The sequence below is a fragment of the Convolutriloba macropyga genome, chromosome 6 (assembly GCF_964194025.1).
Source record: "Convolutriloba macropyga chromosome 6, txConMacr16.3, whole genome shotgun sequence".
Classification (NCBI taxonomy): Eukaryota; Metazoa; Xenacoelomorpha; order Acoela; family Convolutidae; genus Convolutriloba; species Convolutriloba macropyga.
In genome coordinates, this window is record NC_134473.1 from 48,359,037 (window position 1) to 48,371,143 (window position 12,107).

At 35.8% G+C, this 12,107-nt stretch overlaps 1 protein-coding gene across 1 annotated transcript in view; it reads right to left on the bottom strand.

Annotated features, from left to right (window-relative positions):
- LOC142341011 (sialin-like) overlaps positions 1 to 12,107 on the bottom strand; it is a 235,460-nt gene that overhangs the window by 19,649 nt on the left and 203,704 nt on the right. Inside the window, exons 5-7 of the mRNA XM_075391826.1 lie at positions 11,114 to 11,257; positions 3,850 to 4,045; positions 3,384 to 3,531 (exon numbers count right to left, since the gene is read on the bottom strand). Coding sequence (XP_075247941.1) covers positions 3,384 to 3,531; positions 3,850 to 4,045; positions 11,114 to 11,257 — 488 coding nt within the window. The remainder of the gene's footprint in view (positions 1 to 3,383; positions 3,532 to 3,849; positions 4,046 to 11,113; positions 11,258 to 12,107) is intronic.

Sequence of the window (12,107 nt, forward strand, 5' to 3'; positions counted from 1 at the left end):
TTCAATGCATGACCGACACATTCGAAGACCTCGTCAAAATCATCCGCTGATTATTATTCCACCAAACAAAAATAACTCTCGAGACAATTAAGCAAAAAATAATTGCCTTAAAAAATTGGCCAAAAATACTCCCAAAAATGTTAAATATAACCGGCAGATTGCCGGAAAATAGCCGCCGTTGATTCCAATAAGCATGATTGGGATTGAACGAATAGAATATATTGAAAAAAAAAAGACTTTTGTACAAAAATATTTTTTAAGTCCGATTTATTTTGATGGCATTTCGTAGTTGAACATACTTCTGTTTCTTAGAGAGAGGCTACAGGGGCTACTATCAACACCAATAAGCATTAGAGGTGGTAACAAAGACTTATAGGAACGACGTTCAAATAGCGGGCATCTAAAATTGGGCTTTATGGGTTTATCCCGTTTCTATTTCTGACTTCATTTTTTTATACCGACTCTATTCATTTTGAATTGCTTTGCTTAGCAACTGATGTTCAAATTCACTTTTAGCAGAATGAGAGAAGAGAGAAACTAGCCTAGAGAAGTCACAAAGATTTCACGCAAAATGTCGAAAAAGCGGCAAAATGGTAAAGCGAAAAAAAGTTTGACGAAGTAAAAAAACATAGCAGGACAAGTCCTGACGTACAATTCAAAGAATTTTCATTGACTTAACAAACAACTAGACCAAGAACGGACAATGAGTGAATTGGGAAAACCATTTCTAAAAAATCAGATGAAAAAAAAACAAAAAAAAAAACAGAATCAATTTCAAAATGCTGCTAGGGAGAACAAAAAACCACTAGTGAGATATGTAATTTTGATTCTAACAAAAAACTAGGTCCAGAATGGGCTGTGAATGGATTGGGAAAACTAGTTAGCAAAAAATCCGATCCAAAAAATCGAAAAAAAAAGTAAAAATCGGAGTGAAATTGCCGCATGTGAACAAAAAACCACTACCGAGAAACCGAATTTTTGTTCAAACACCGTTTTCTCACTCTACTTTAAAATTAGAGCGAAAAAAATTCACGCCGCAAAACCACTCGCGTTTTCGCTCCATTTCCTGTTTCGGCGTGACCAAAATCACCACTCCAATTTGACTTCAAAAATCATGAAAATGTGTGAACAGATCTTAAAAAAAAAACATAGCAGGACAAGTCCTGACGTACAATTCAAAGAATTTTCATTGACTAAAAAAACTAGGCCTAAAACAGAATATGAATGGATTGGAAAAACCATTTAGAAAAAAATCCGATCCAAAAAATCGAAAAAAGAGTAAAAAATCAAAGTGAAATTGCCGCATGTGAACAAAAAACCACTAGCGAGAAAGCGAATTTTTGTTCAAACACCATTTTCTCACTCTACTTTAAATTTAGAGCGAAAAAATTTCACGCCGCAAAACCACTCGCTTTTTCGCTCCATTTCCTGTTTCGGCGTGACCAAAATCACCACTCCAATTTGACTTCAAAAATCATGAAAATGTGTGAACAGATCTTAAAAAAAAAAGACAGCGCCTAATACAATTCAAATTCTTCGAATTGTAAAAATACGAGCGCAATAATAGCCGGCTGAGAAGATGAGGGCGGCTATTAATAAACAAAATCTCTAAAATAATGGAATACCCAGGTATTCGGAAATTTTCAGACAAACTGAATATCTCATTGGATGAATATTCAGAAAGCACGCACAAAATCTGATTAAATCATTAAAGGTTCCGACTCGAAATAAATTCAAAATGAAAAACAGCAATAACAATCAACTGAATCTTTAATGAACTACTCCAAAATAGAGTGACTAAAGTAAATATTGAAGGGAAGTGTTTCATGATATTCGGAGGAATTAGTTCATTTCTTTTATTGTTTCGTCAAAACAAGTCCTTTTTTCAGCTCGGACGTGAATTACATCTGGCCTCAGACGACAAAAACCCGCAAAACACAAGATGTCTAAACATAGCAGACTAATGTCGGACGAATTGCTTTCTTTCGAGTGACGAGCGGTTGGCCTTAGTTGCCAGCTTTAGCTTAGTGAGCCTAACTTAACATCTTCGTTGAAACGCATCCTCAGAGATTATATGCCCTCGGGTTTTACCAGTTTATCCTGTTTCGCGAGACAAAAAGTCACCGAAATTCGGCCGTCAGATAAAAAAACAGGCATGAAAAGTGCATTAAAAAGATCAAAAGGACTAATATAGTTGCTACAAACTAAAAAAAAAACAAAACATAACCGACTAACGTCGGGCGAATTACTCTCAACCCACCGGCTAGCGGTTGGCTTCGTCAGGAGCTAGTCACGGTTTAGTGAGGCTAGCTTTACCTCAGTTGAAGAGGCGTGAGGTGAGCGCAGCGGGTGGGGTGGGGGGTGCACGAGGGCAACAGTGGGAGGGGATCTTTGGCTGCACGGGGCCCTTACGGCCCGAACGATGTGCAGGGGTGAGGATGGGGGCTGGAGTGTGTGTGTGTGTGTGTGTGGGAGGGGGGGGGGGGGTCAATTTCTAAGAACCGCTCTTCACACAATAAGTACGTCTGCAAAACAGTTTCTGTGAATCGCGTACCTGGAGACTAGTGAGCTGAAAGGCTCTAAAGCAACTTAATAGCCTCTGGGCGCTACCTGTTTATCCCGTTTTGGAGGACGAACAGCCAAATGGGTCAGACCAAAAATCGGTCAAGAGAAAAATCGCAGAAAAAAAGCCCAACAAGAGGAACAGGATTGCTACAAACTTCGTTTGACAGCAATTAGCAAGGATTTTAATCTTTAGATACATAATTTAGTGGACGGCAAATAATAAATTGAGGTCACATACTAAGTTTTGCTACCAACATGCAACTTAAAACTATAGGCAAAGTTTAAACCAAACAGCCTCGTTGGTTAGCACGTCGTCTCATTATTTAACCCACATCTGACAACGAGAAATTAAATTGATCCATGAACGCGTTTGCGACTAAAAAGTCTCTCAGAGAAAAGCGAGAAGAATGAATATTATCACGGCGGGACTGCAGAGCAATAGGTGTAAAAAAGCAACACCTAATGCAATGCAGATCCCACTACAAATTAGCATGGCAAATTCTCATCATTGAGACACATTACGAGGAGTAAAGATCATCGATTCTTTTAAAGAAACAGATCAGAATTTCAAACAAAGTCTTCTTTCAAACAAAAGAGTTTGCTTAAATATAGAGGCGATTGGCATAAAACACCCGAGTAAATCATTCAATGTAGGCAATTTCTGAGAGTTCAGGAAATAACGACTACCAATAGTCCATAATGTTTATCTTTCAGAGACATAATTTGCGTTGAATAGAAAAAAGATTCAACAAAAATTCCTGGTTTCGACAATGAAACAGAAAAAGACATTGAGAAATTCATAAAATGTAGCAACTCACAGCACAGCAAGAGCAACATCGTTTGAGAAACTGAAGAGCAGAGTGAATAGCGCAGGTCCAATCAAACCAAGAGTAGTCATAATTCGTCTCACTGACAAAGTTGTCCATGATTTCTTGTTTATCAAGTAGTCTGCGTAATGCCCAGCCACTAAAAATACAGCAACAATATTATATGAATTATTAACTCTCTCTATTTTTATTGAAAGGTCCAAGACAAGAGATTATAGACAGATGCAAAATAATAAACCATAACGACACAGCACTGATTCAGCTTACATCAATTCAAATTCAAGGCAAAAAGAGACAAATTAACACTTCTCGATTTAACACGATAGATTTTTCAAGATCAACAAGGCCAATGCTAGAATTCAACATTGCTGGGCAATATATTTTGGTTGAGAAATACGCCATGATGGCAAAAAGGTGATACACCGCGAAAGTGGCAGTCAAACTATTACGAGCTTACCAACTCCTGCGATAGAGTTGCAAGCATATGGGAATGCTGTAAGGGACATTTCGTCTGGCTTGGCCCTGAATATCCGGTCCAGGTAGGTGGGCAACCAGGACATGATTGTGTAGTTGGAGCAATTCATGCAGAAGTGTGCAGTGTATATGGCTAGTAGACTCGAGTGGGACACGAACTCTGTCCAGTGCACCGACGACTGCAATGCAAATAAAAGTAAACATCCCGCAGATTGCCGAAAAATAACCTCCATTGATTCCGATAACTCAGATCAGGATTGAAAGAACACAAAAATGAAAATGTGCAAACTATTCAAAAGGCCATTCCGTAGTTAGACATACTTCTGCTTCTTAATGAGGTGAGTTAGGGGCTAGTACCAAAACCAAAAAAGCATTAGAGATGGTAACTAAGACATATATGAACAAAGTTCAAGTAGCGGGTACATAAAAATGGGCTTTATACGTTTCTATTTTTGATTTTTTTCATGACTCCATTCATTTGATTGCTTTGCTGAGCCACTGCCGTTTATAAGTACTTTGAGAAGAATAATCGCCGAATAAAATTAGTCAGCAGAAATCAGAAAATTTACGTCAAATGTTGAACAAGCTTAAGTTACGGCAAAGCGGAACATATTTTTGTTCGACGAAGTAAAAAAAACATTCCACAAGAATTCCTAAAACTCCTCGAAGAGTCTTAGCTGCCAAAAACCAACCCCTTGGAAAAAATATTACACTGAAACCACTCACAAAAAAACATTTTGAAGTCAACAATGAAATATATAGCCCCAAAAAACAATTTAACAAAAAAAATAAACATAGCTGGCAGATTGCCAGAAAATAGCCGCAATAGATTCGTAGATCTGCAGTCTCAAAAAAACAGTAAAAAAGACAGACCAAAAAAATTCGTCTTTTCATTGAAGGCTGATCTGTTATATTTTGATTAAAAATCTGTATGCTATTGCTGCCTCTATTAGCTGATCTCAAATAACCGTCATTTAGAGTGACACACCCATTTGACCTTAACTCTTTGAATTAAAGTACATAAAAGTCAATTTCAAAGTGAGGAAGTCATTTTTGAGAGTGAGGTAAGTCAAGTGTGACCAAAAATTTAATCACGCGCATGAACAAAAAAACACGCTCCACTAGGAGCGAAAAATGACGTCACACATGCAATTTAGTTAAAATTGCATGAACGAATGAACAAAAAGTGGCTGTGACGTCATATGGTCGTAACAAAAATCATGACGACGAAATAAAAAAAACATAGCAGGAAAAGTCCTGACGTACAATTCAAAGAATTTTCATTGACTAAAAAAACTAGACCTAAAACGGACTATGAATGGATTGGAAAAACCATTCAGAAAAAAATCCGATCCAAAAAATCGAAAAAAGAGTAAAAATCAAAGTGAAATTGCCGCATGTGAACAAAAAACCACTAGCGAGAAAGCGAATTTTTGTTCAAACACCATTTTCTCACTCTACTTTAAATTTAGAGCGAAAAAATTTCACGCCGCAAAACCACTCGCTTTTTCGCTCCATTTCCTGTTTCGGCGTGACCAAAATCACCACTCCAATTTGACTTCAAAAATCAAGAAAATGTGTGAACAGATCTTAAAAAAAAAGACAGCGCCCCAATACAATTCAAATTCTTCGAATTGTAAAAATACGAGCGCAATAATAGCCGGCTGAGAAGATGAGGGCGGCTATTAATAAACAAAATCTCTAAAATAATGGAATACCCAGGTATTCGGAAATTTTCAGACAAACTGAATATCTCATTGGATGAATATTCAGAAAGCACGCACAAAATCTGATTAAATCATTAAAGGTTCCGACTCGAAATAAATTCAAAATGAAAAACAGCAATAACAATCAACTGAATCTTTAATGAACTACTCCAAAATAAAGTGACTAAAGTAAATATTGAAGGGAAGTGTTTCATGATATTCGGAGGAATTAGTTCATTTTTTTTATTGTTTCGTCAAAACAAGTCATTTTTTCATCTCGGACGTGAATTACATCTGGCCTCAGACGACAAAAACCCGCAAAACACAAGATGTCTAAACATAGCAGACTAATGTCGGACGAATTGCTTTCTTTCGAGTGACGAGCGGTTGGCCTTAGCGGTTGGCCTTACTTTCTTTGAATTGTAAAAAACAAGAGAAGGCCAATAATAGCCCCAGCTATCGCTTTGCGGCTATTAAAAATTCAATTGTTTCGCATTCGAATTTCTTCCTTTCGCATGATTTCGAAAAGAATTGCACAGAAAAACGAAAATGTTTCTTCAATAAAATTGAGACCTTTAAATTTTTCATGGAAAATTACGAAGGCCATTATAGGCTACCAAAAATGTCTAATTTAAAATAATCCAAAACCTCAAGTTGACAAAAAAATTTCTTGATATTTTTTGTCAAATTTCTGAATAAAAATGATGTTTCATACCATCAAAACTGCATGAATTTGATACCTCTCAATTATTTCAAGAATTAGGCATCTATTCAATAAATAATGAGTGCAAAAAAAGCAATGCGCAAAAATTGCTTAAGTAGCCTAAAACTCCAAAATGGCCGAAAAAAGCTCCAAAAACTGAATTACAAAAAAACCCTGAGAAAAGACTATCAATACAAACTTAAAATTGTTAATGTAGCCCATTCAAACATTTTATCCAAAAACAAACAGTCGATACCAAAAAAGAACTGCCTGAAAAAGCCACAACCGAACAAAAAATTTCGCTCTCTGACATTTTTTTCCACATCTCAATTTCTCCACTTTCAATTTTGTTCAACACAGAAACCACTCCAAAATTTTTCATGCGTTTCATTTCGTGCTCCAAAATTTACTCCAGTAAAATTTATTAAGACTTTACCAATATTCCCCAGCGAGTTGCAAAAATTAGGGCCGCTAAAATAGCCGGCTGAGATGATGAGGGCGGCTATTAACAAAAGTTAGTTCCTCGTAGAGTTATATTAACCAGACAGATCGGTAATGTGCATTCTCATATAATGTGTATTTCAAAAATCTAATTTTTTCTATCTGAGTATTTTATTAGTTTCATTAGATCTAACAAAACCTAAATTATACCAAAAAATAGTCGCCATTGAGACCATGCAAATTGACAGACTTTTGTTCAAAGTGTCAAAAAGTATTCCAATCCGGCAAACAGTTTTCAATAGATTACAACTCATAAAAATTTGCTTCTAAACTGAAGGGCGTTAATTTTAATACTATAACCAATTAATATTCGCTCTAGTAAAATTTGGTAACTTGCTGCCATATGACTTAATGATGGGTGTTATCGGTTCACGCTTTTTTCTTATTTTGCTTATTTGACTATCCATAATCAATAATTTCATAATCAAATAATTTAAGTAAATTCGTTGAAATAAATCAACATTATTTTCAGTTGAAGCAGTGATTGAGGGAAGTCGCAAATCAAGTTTGCTAATCGTGACCCTTGTAAAACAAAAGAAAACAAAAATTGTGAACAAAAGGTAAAAAGGAATAAAAAAAACATAGGAGCTCATGCGCAGAATTACAACAAGAAATATAAGACCTAACAACTCAATTTTTATAAAACAGCAGCACATCAATTGGCAGTAAGCAAGATGAATAACCGTACGAATCCGAAAAAGCAAACGAAAACATACCCGGCAGATTGCCGGAAAATAGCCGCCGTTGATTCCAATAAGCATGATTAGGATTGAAAGAATAGAAGATATTGAAAAAAAGAGATTTTCTGTACAAAAACATTTTTTAAGTCCGATTTTTTTTGTGATGGCATTTCGTAGTTGAACATACTTCTGTTTCTTAGAGGGAGGCTACAGGGTTACTATCAATACCAATAAGCATTAGAGATGGTAACTAAGACTTTCAAGGACCGACGTTCAAATAGCGGGCATCTAAAATTGGGCTTTATGGGTTTATCCCGTTTCTTTTTCTGACTTCAATTTTTTTTACTGACTCTGTTCATTTTGAATTGCTTTGCTGAGCAACTGATGTTCAAAATCACTTTTAGCAGAATGAGAGAAGAGAGAAACTAGCCTAGAGAAGTCAAAAAGATTTCACGCAAAATGTTGAAAAAGCGGCAAAATGAGGTAAAGCGAAACATTTTTTATTCGACGAAGTAAAAAAAAAATAGGAGCGCTATAATAGCCGGCTGAGAAGATGAGGGCGGCTATTAAAAAAGCTATCATATAAGCAGATTGTACATGTAGTGGTATTATAGTCAATACATCTAACAACCATGTACTGCAACTTTTTAAGGAAAATTTCACAAAAATTTAGGAAAATCAATACAGACAAAGTAGGGCACAAAAGAACGGAAAACGCCGAAATCAACTAATAATGTTTATAATTCAGGTCATCAAAACACCCAACTGTATTTCAGTCGTCAACCGCATCCAGCTATTTACAATTAGAAAGCATTGATAAGTTTTTAATAAAACTTCCAAGGCAGAAGTGAAAAAAAAACCATATGAAGTCAAGGTTCGAAAAAACCATCAGAGTTTTTGGAATGCAACTTGTTTCAGAGTTAAAAACCATTACCTGTAAACTGTCCAAACGAAAAAGAAATGCAAAAAGGCTCTTGATCTTTAGTTATTTGGACTAAAACACATCACAATAAAAGGAACAAAACATACCCGGCAGATTGCCGGAAAATAGCCGCCATTGATTCCAATAAGCATGATTGGGATTGAAATAACAGAAGATATTGAAAAAAAAAGATTTTTGTACAAAAACATTTTTTAAGTCCAATTTATTTTGATGGCATTTCGTAGTTGAACATACTTCTGTTTCTTAGAGAGAGGCTACAGGGGCTACTATCAATAACAATAAGCATTAGAGAGAGGTAACTAATATTTATAGGAACGACGTTCAAATAGCGGGCATCTAAAATTGAGCTTTATGGGTTTATCCCGTTTCTATTTCTGACTTCAATTTTTTATACTGACTCTGTTCATTTTGAATTGCTTTGCTGAGCAACTGATGTTCAAAATCACTTTTAGCAGAATGAGAGCAGAGAGAAACTAGCCTAGAGAAGTCAAAAAGATTTCACGCAAAATGTTGAAAAGGCGGCAAAATGAGGTAAAGCGAAACATTTTTTATTCGACGAAGTAAAAAAAAAAATAGGAGCGCTATAATAGCCGGCTGAGAAGATGAGGGCGGCTATTAATAACAAGAAATCGAATTAATTTACAGAATTAAGTTTACCGAAACAAATAGCTTCAAAGAACTATTGCCTTTCAATTAAAAATTAGCGCTACCAATAATGACAAATAATGGATTTGTTGACTAGCAGCAAATTTCTTTAATGAAAGCAGATGAGATCTGTCACTAGTAAGACTAAGTGACGAGGCAAAAAGCACAAAACTCGAAAGCTAACTTCAATTTTCTGGAAGAATATGGTTCCAAAATGATAACAACCGTCATTAGCTATCAAATGAAAAATCAAAGTAAAAATAGCTTTGCTTTAGTACGGAGCCGATGAGATTTGTCATTCGGGGAACTAAACAACAAGACAAACATAGCCGGCAGATTGCCGGAATAGCTGCGAAAGAATAGACCTGCGTGCCATATAATAGAGATAGAAACAGATACAGATCTAAATTGAAAAAAAAATCGACGCCGCTCAAAAAACTAGGCAAAAAAAATTTAGCGATAAATTAATAAAGCTTGTTAAAATTCATTCCGCAGAAGCCTCTTATTAAGGACCTTTACTGCACATATGAGTTCCTTTGACCTTAAACAAATTCAAATTAAACTTAAGTTTTAAAGTGCAAAAGTCATTTTATTGAGTGAGGTAAGTCACTTGTGATCAAAATCTAATCACGCAAAAAACTTTTGCTAAAGAGAGTGAGAAATGACGTCACGCGCGCAAACGCCGTTAGTGAGAGGAAGAAGTCATTCAGAAAATTTGACTTTTTCAGCTTTGCTGTGTGAACAAATGTAAAACGAAAAAAGAGCGTCAGACGACGAAACAAAAAAAAACCAAGAGCACCGCAATATAGCTACGCTCAGCTTACAGCTTCGCAGCTATAAAAAACAATGAACATTCAAAACTGAGTTAATATTTCTTAAAACCAGATAAAAATTCGAAACGAAACTATAAGCTGCAATTGAAAGCTATGGAATTAGAACACACGTATCACCTCATATCAGTTTTCAAGGAAGAAATGTCGAAACAGTCGGTAAATGGAGGCATATGGACAAAATCTCTCCAAAAATGAAATTTTGTTCACAGAACAATTCCTTCCACAGCAACAGTAATTTGAAAATATGGAACACTCATCTAGAACTACCTGCTATTCCCTCTTTTTAATACATTGATGAGACTAAATTCACAACTCCAAGTTGACTTCTAACTGACAAAAATTGAAAAATGCGTTCACAGATTTCAAAAATTAAGCAGTGGTAGAAGACAATCCAAATCCTTTGCATTTTGAAAACGGAAAGCTCCTAAAAAATAGCTGTTTCAATTGCACCCGGCTGCTAATAATTCGATAGCTAACATTTTTTTTAAAAAATTCAAGATTCTACTTGTTTCTTATTTTGGCGCTAGTGCTTATTTGAACCGTGATAAGTAAAAATTTTAAATTTTTATGTATCCGCAAAAGAGTTGAACAAAAAAGTAGGCTGGTATGAAGTTCCTAGCCCCTATTTTAATCGGGAATGAAACAAATATTGATGACGCCGACTCAAATTAATATATTTTTGAAAATTGAACCGTTGAAACTTAAGCTGAGGGGGGGGGGGGGGGGGGTTACTGAGGGGGTCAAACTTTTCAGACTAAGATTCGCCTCCTCACACCCTGAAATTGTCTCCTCAAAACAATTTCGGTGAATCACACACTTATAGACTTACACGTCTCAAGGCTCTAAGAAAACTGCTCGGCCACTTATTTCCCTCCGAGTGCTACCTGTTTACCTCGTTTTTGAGGACGAAAAGTCAAATGTGTCAGACAAAGAATTGGTCAAACGAAAAATCCATCGAGCAAAAAATCGCATAAAAAAGACTGATATAATTGCTACAAACTTCGTTTGACAGCAATTTAAAATAATAGCCAAATCGCAGAAAGCGGGAAAAATCTGTCTGACCAGACACTGCTCTGAATCTTAATATGCTTACATTGCTGCAACAGACGTATAGATATCTTTACACCCTAGTGGGAACCCTACGCAAATGCAGAAATAAAATCCCTATCATATTGTGCCGTAGCTTAAACGAAAAGAATAAATTTTCCCATTCTAGATGACAATGTCCAAACTCACTTTGGGCGGTACATAAGTGTATTCAGGTAATTTGTGGCTGGTACTATGGCATCTACTGAGGAAGAGTAGCCAGAGAAGAGCCCAAGAGATGCCCACACTTCCAAATCCAATGAAGCCGGCCTGCCAACCCATCAAAGGGCAAATCTAGACATCAAAATAAAATGTAACTAAATGGCTACGACGTTGAGGCAAATGGTAACCACTTGAAATAGAACCTCGATTACATATCAAATCAATTCATTCCAACCCTCGATGAAAGGGGTGCTGAAAACTTTGTGATTCAATTTTGGCCAATCGACATCCTTTCGCACAAAAACGAAAATGGTATCATTTAAAAATTTTAAGAGAAAAATGTGGTTCAAAATTATCAAAAGAATTCCATTTTTCTCACCGTTTCATATTTTAAATAAGGATAAGTACAAAACAATGTATAAATTAAATAAATTCATCAGATTGCAAATGGACACACAAAATTAGTTTATGGACATAACTAATGTCGTATGAATTACTCTCAATTGACAGGGAAGCCGTTGTCTTCCGTAGTAACCAGCCTGGGCTTAGGGAGGCTAGCAATAAGGGGTGCACTTGTAATGGGGGAGCAGAGTGGGGGTGAGGGTTGAAGTAAGAAAGTCCAAACAGCCAAATAACCGCCCTTTTACACAATTATTCTTTTCTCATCATCTTACAAATTTACAATAAGAGACTTGTAGAGCCCTAGAGAGCTTTTCAGCGACTTGATTCCCTCCGTACTTTATCTCTATTTGCAAAAAATTACAGACGAAAAATCGATCAAGCGACGCTAACAGTACTAAAACAATTGCTACCAACTTTGCTTGAGAGTAATTAAAAAGATTCAAATAGTATGAAACAGCTTCAATATTTAACAACTGTAAGGCAAAAAATTAAAAAAAAATTAGACAAAAATTAACTCAATTTCAATTTATAAATCCGAAAAGTTTTCGCTTTTCTTTAAACATATTATGTTGAACAGAAA